Source organism: Helicoverpa armigera, chromosome 19 (genome assembly GCF_030705265.1).
Source record: "Helicoverpa armigera isolate CAAS_96S chromosome 19, ASM3070526v1, whole genome shotgun sequence".
Lineage (NCBI taxonomy): Eukaryota > Metazoa > Arthropoda > Insecta > Lepidoptera > Noctuidae > Helicoverpa > Helicoverpa armigera.
Window position 1 is genome coordinate 9273556 of NC_087138.1, and position 4876 is coordinate 9278431.

Consider the following 4876-nt stretch of genomic DNA (forward strand, 5'->3'; position numbering starts at 1 on the left):
TCTACGCCTCTTTAATTCTTCCTCACTTTTTTGTTTTTTTTGGTTTCGCCATTATTTAATACTTAAGTGCTTATTACATTTGACTAAATTCAGTCGTCTAAATAGGTTTGTCTAATTAGGTTTCTAAATGATTTAATGAAAACTACCTTCCTAAATGCGATTACATTTGACTGAATTTAGTGACTGAATCATTTAGATGACTGAATTTAGTCAAGTGTAATAAGCCCTTTAATCTAAAAGTAAACAAAAAAAATCATTAGTGTGACTTTCCATATAATTCGTGTGACTCGTGAATCGACACAAATGAGAGTGACACGAATGAGATTTTTGGAAGTAATTCGAATTTATTTCGTAAATAGAACGTTCTAGAGAATATACCGTACCTACATTGGAAACAAAATATGCTCTCAATGGTTTGTTAAACAGCCAAATCAAAAACAAAAAACACATTTAACTTTGCACAATATGTGACAAAACACTAATGATATAAATTTGTTACCAAAGTCAAAATCTTACCTGAAATTTGGAATTTCTCTTAAAATAACGCCACACACAACTGACGAGCACGCGCGGTCGGTCACGGTGCTATAACTTAGAACAAAAGTGACCGAATCATAGCCGACCAATTTCAGTAGGCTCCTGCTTTTATAGGTACACATTTGGTTTAATAGATTTTCAATTTACCCGTATAGTAATATCAAAAGTTTGTCTTACTTAACGATAGATGGAGCTTTTCTCAAAATATTCATAGGTTCAGCCCAAAGATAAGTTTCGTTTCACTCAGATATTCTTAAATAATCAAAATATTTTTTTGATAAATTAAATTATATTATGAGTTCACACCCTTCAAATACATTTTATTATCATAATACGTTTATTTAAATGGATAAAATTATCCACAAATGCAAATATATTAATTTTTGGAGCTGCTTTAAATGAGGGAAAAACTAAATAAAAGCTTGTGAAAAGGAACGCAACGCAAGTAAATGTCAGTTTGTTTTCAAACAAAATATTCCGTTTTTCTCTTTTCGAGTGAATGGATGCGCTCCGAGTATTTTGTGGATTTTTCTTGACGACTTGGCTTGTAAGGACACTGACGATACTGCTTTTAAACGTAGACCTGGAAAAGTTTTGGATATCGCTTTCTCTGAACGACCCTTGCATGAAAATCTGGACTTTGTACTACTTTGGTAAACTGTTTGTGTTGTTAATAAACATGAACGCGAGCAAGTGTTGTGTGCGGAACTGCAAAAATACACGTAAGTACAAATTATGAGGTATAATAATTTTATATTGCTGATAGATAGTTGCAAGGGTGGTACCGGTACGGGTTTGGTTTAATTAGAAGTCAAACTTACTGTCTTGCCTCTTTTCGAAGAGTGATGTTTCCCTAATATAAATCTAAATTTGTGAAAAGTGCATAGAATGTTAATAACAATTAAATCTTAGCCACTGGATAAAAATTATCTGTGTATTGTTTAAAACTATCGGAGTTTATGTAATAAACTAAAAACCAAAATTTGAATGGGTATTTTCTTTTAATTTTGCTAGATTTATTGGTTTTAATAAAGTATGAAATTAGTAGTGTTCACCTTCAGGATAAACGACTATAAGTTGAACCAAAAGGTACTTCCCATTGATCTAGAACATGAAATTTTGTAAGACGTTGAGAATGTCTCATAGCACAAGTAAAACCATAAAAAAGTTACATGGAATAATTTAGAAAAGATAACTTGTATGTTGCATTTAAAATCAGAAATTCCTTTTTTTTTCATTAAGCTGACCATTACCTGTGCAACCTACATCAAATGTGTGCTTTGTGTTTTTTTTTTATTGAATTAAGGTCTTTTTTCTATTAAATCGATAGTTGGGTCAAGAAATAATATTTGGTAATTTTTCAGGTCCAGATACTACCTTGCATAAGTTCCCTGATCCAGAAAAAGAGTTGGATAGATTTAATTCTTGGATTTTTGCAATTGGTGGAAATGTTTTAATGATGGATCCCAAGTCTATCTTTAAAAATGGAAGAATTTGCCACTCACATTTTAACCCAAAATTTTATACTGCGAGCAAAAGACTTAGCAAAAATGCAATTCCATCATTGTTTTTATCAGGTATGACAATAAATGTATGCAATAACTATTTCTAAATATACCTACTGTTAGCAGAATTGAACTTGTGACTCTTCTCTCAGTTTTTTAGTTGTTCAAGCAGTTTTAGTGCATATGAACTGGCCCCACACTTACAAGACTGAAACCATATGAACTTACACCACAAATAGCTTCTCATATAAAAATTTAAATGGCCATATTAGAGTGTCTACCAGTAATTTTAACAATTATCAGATGATCATCACCTTAAACAATCATGACATTTATTAAAAAACATACTCTATTCTATTTCAGGTGTTCACTCATCTTTGCCTGTTCAGCCTGCTCCATCAATTGTTGAGCAACCTACCCCATCAACATCTAAAGGTACTACTAGAATTGAGGAGAACTAATCAAAAACCGATAAATCCATTTTGAACTCTTTTTCATAAAATGATAAAAACCTTCTAGCATAGTGTAATATATACTCTTTTAGTGTAAGAAAAGAAACTATTTTTAATGAAAATTTTATAGTAAAACTACCAATAGATATGATTGTTATTAAGGAAATATTAGACAAAGAAATATGGAGATAACGGCTTTTGTTCAAGCCATTTTAGATTTACCAGGCTTAGATCGAGTCTGGATTTATCCACAATTTGATCCAACCAACTTAGATTAATTTTTTATTTCAAACTGATCTAGAGTTAAACTGATTGTGATTCTGCCATTTTGGCAATTCTATCCGAAAACGAAATCCATATTAAAATATTAATTTGACTAAATAATAATTTACTGAACTTTCGTTTAACTGAACTGTATTCTATTTTAGGTATCCACTCATCATTGCCCTTACAAGATGTAACTAACATGACAAGGGAAACCATGTTTTCGGGTCAGAGATGTGAACAGGTGCTGCAGCCAACTGTTCTACCTCCAAATCAGCCGGCTCCATCAATATTTGAGCAACCTGCCCCACCTACATCCAAAGGTACCTTTTTTATTCAATTCATTGTTACATGTAGCATACTGATTACATTTTTTCGCAAAAGTCGGTTCGTGCAGTGTTTGAGTATATTTATGTTACTGTAAAACCCCGATCTACGGTAAATCCTAAGATTAACCAGTAAAACCTAAGATTTACTAACCCTTAGTGGTAAAAGTACGAAAACTTTACGGACTTTTACCACTGAGAGTTGGTAAATCTTAGGTTTTACTGGTTAATCTTAGGATTTACTGTAGATCGGGGTTTTACAGTATACATTAGGGTGGTCCAAAATTTTCATTTTTATTTTTTCAATATAGCCACCCCGTAAATTTGTTACACGTATCTATAGTATTAACCTAGTAAAATTACAGCAATCTATCTTTAGTGGAAGGGGGTGCTCAATCAAGTTTTATTTTTAATTTTTTCTAAGAAATGCCTGATTTTGACTTTTTTTTTATTTTTTTGAGGAAGATTAGCAATTTATACTCCACGTAGTGGAACAAAACACAAAAATAATTTCTATAGAGACATCCAAAAAGACATAGTACACATAATTTTAGATTAAGAAAAAATAACTTTTTTGCATCTAATTGTTTCATGACCTACTTTGTTTTTTTGGATTTGCAATATTTAAATACTATTTTTTAATAAAAGAAGTTAATAAAAAAAAATGTTTCATTTAAATTCTGACTTTCCCATATTAATTTTTTTTTTCATAAAATTAGTTTACTTTAAAGTCGATGAGCTTAAGTCTTTAACATAAGATAGGGGGCTGAAATTTAAAATGGATAATAGTATAGATATGTGTAACAAAATAATGGGGTGGCGAAAGTTCTACCTGAAATTTTTTTTTTCGCCATACATTTGTGGACCACCCTATTATATTATTATATATGTATACAGTTACATATATACACCCACAATACAGGAAAAATTCCTAGTGTGGGGAAATGTTTCCACTCTTCCTTGTAATCAATAATGACATTGAAAAGCCAAAAGATAGCAGTTATAGTAATGAAATGAATGATAGTGTTGCTTCATTTTCAGACTCATCATACTATTATAACTGAGCTATCCAGAACTAAAGTCATAATTCGTATTTTCAGGAAAACAAGGTGTCAAAAGAAATATTTTCAGTTTTGACACAGAGACAATTATGCTAAAAAGTAAAATAAAAAAATTACAAGGACAAAAGGATTCTGCAATGACAAGATTGAAGAAAGCATTAAAATTGTCAGAAAATGCAACATTTAAGAAAGCACTTAGCAAATTTTCACCAGCAGCAAATATTTTCACCATGCTACAATTTCGAGAGTCAGGGAAGCATAAATTAGGTTGCCGATTTAATAAGGACGAAAAAGTGATGGCCTTATCCCTGTATAAACAGGGGCCCAGAGCATATCGCTGGCTAAGAAAGTTTTTGTACTGCCTTCCCACTAACACTTACCAGGATGATCTCACGGGCTTCATTGCACCCCGGAATTAATGAAAACTTATTTGAAGAATTAGAAAAAAAAGTGAAAAAAATGAAAGAATCTGAAAAGTTATGTATTTTGCTTTTTGACGAAGTTGCCCTAACTCCACATTTCGATTATAATAGAAGAACAGATCAAGTGAGTGGTTTTGTAAATAATGGCACTACCGTCAATGACAAAATTGCAGACCACGCTCTAGTATTTATGGTGAGAGGCGTACAAAAATTATAAACAGCCAGTGTCATACACATTTTGTGCAAGCACCACACCAGCATTAGAATTGGCTTCACAAATAAAAATTTAATAAGGAAATTACATGCCAT

General features: G+C 31.6%; 1 protein-coding gene across 1 annotated transcript; it reads left to right on the top strand.

The window, feature by feature from the left end:
• The first annotated feature begins 836 nt into the window (after window positions 1-836).
• Window positions 837-4564, top strand: LOC135118253 (uncharacterized). Its single transcript, XM_064039581.1, has 5 exons — window positions 837-1259; window positions 1902-2114; window positions 2406-2477; window positions 2923-3081; window positions 4185-4564. Exons 1-5 carry the CDS (start codon window positions 1037-1039, stop codon window positions 4562-4564), a joined length of 1047 nt encoding a protein of 348 aa, XP_063895651.1. The 5' UTR covers window positions 837-1036.
• Window positions 4565-4876: the final 312 nt, after the last annotated feature.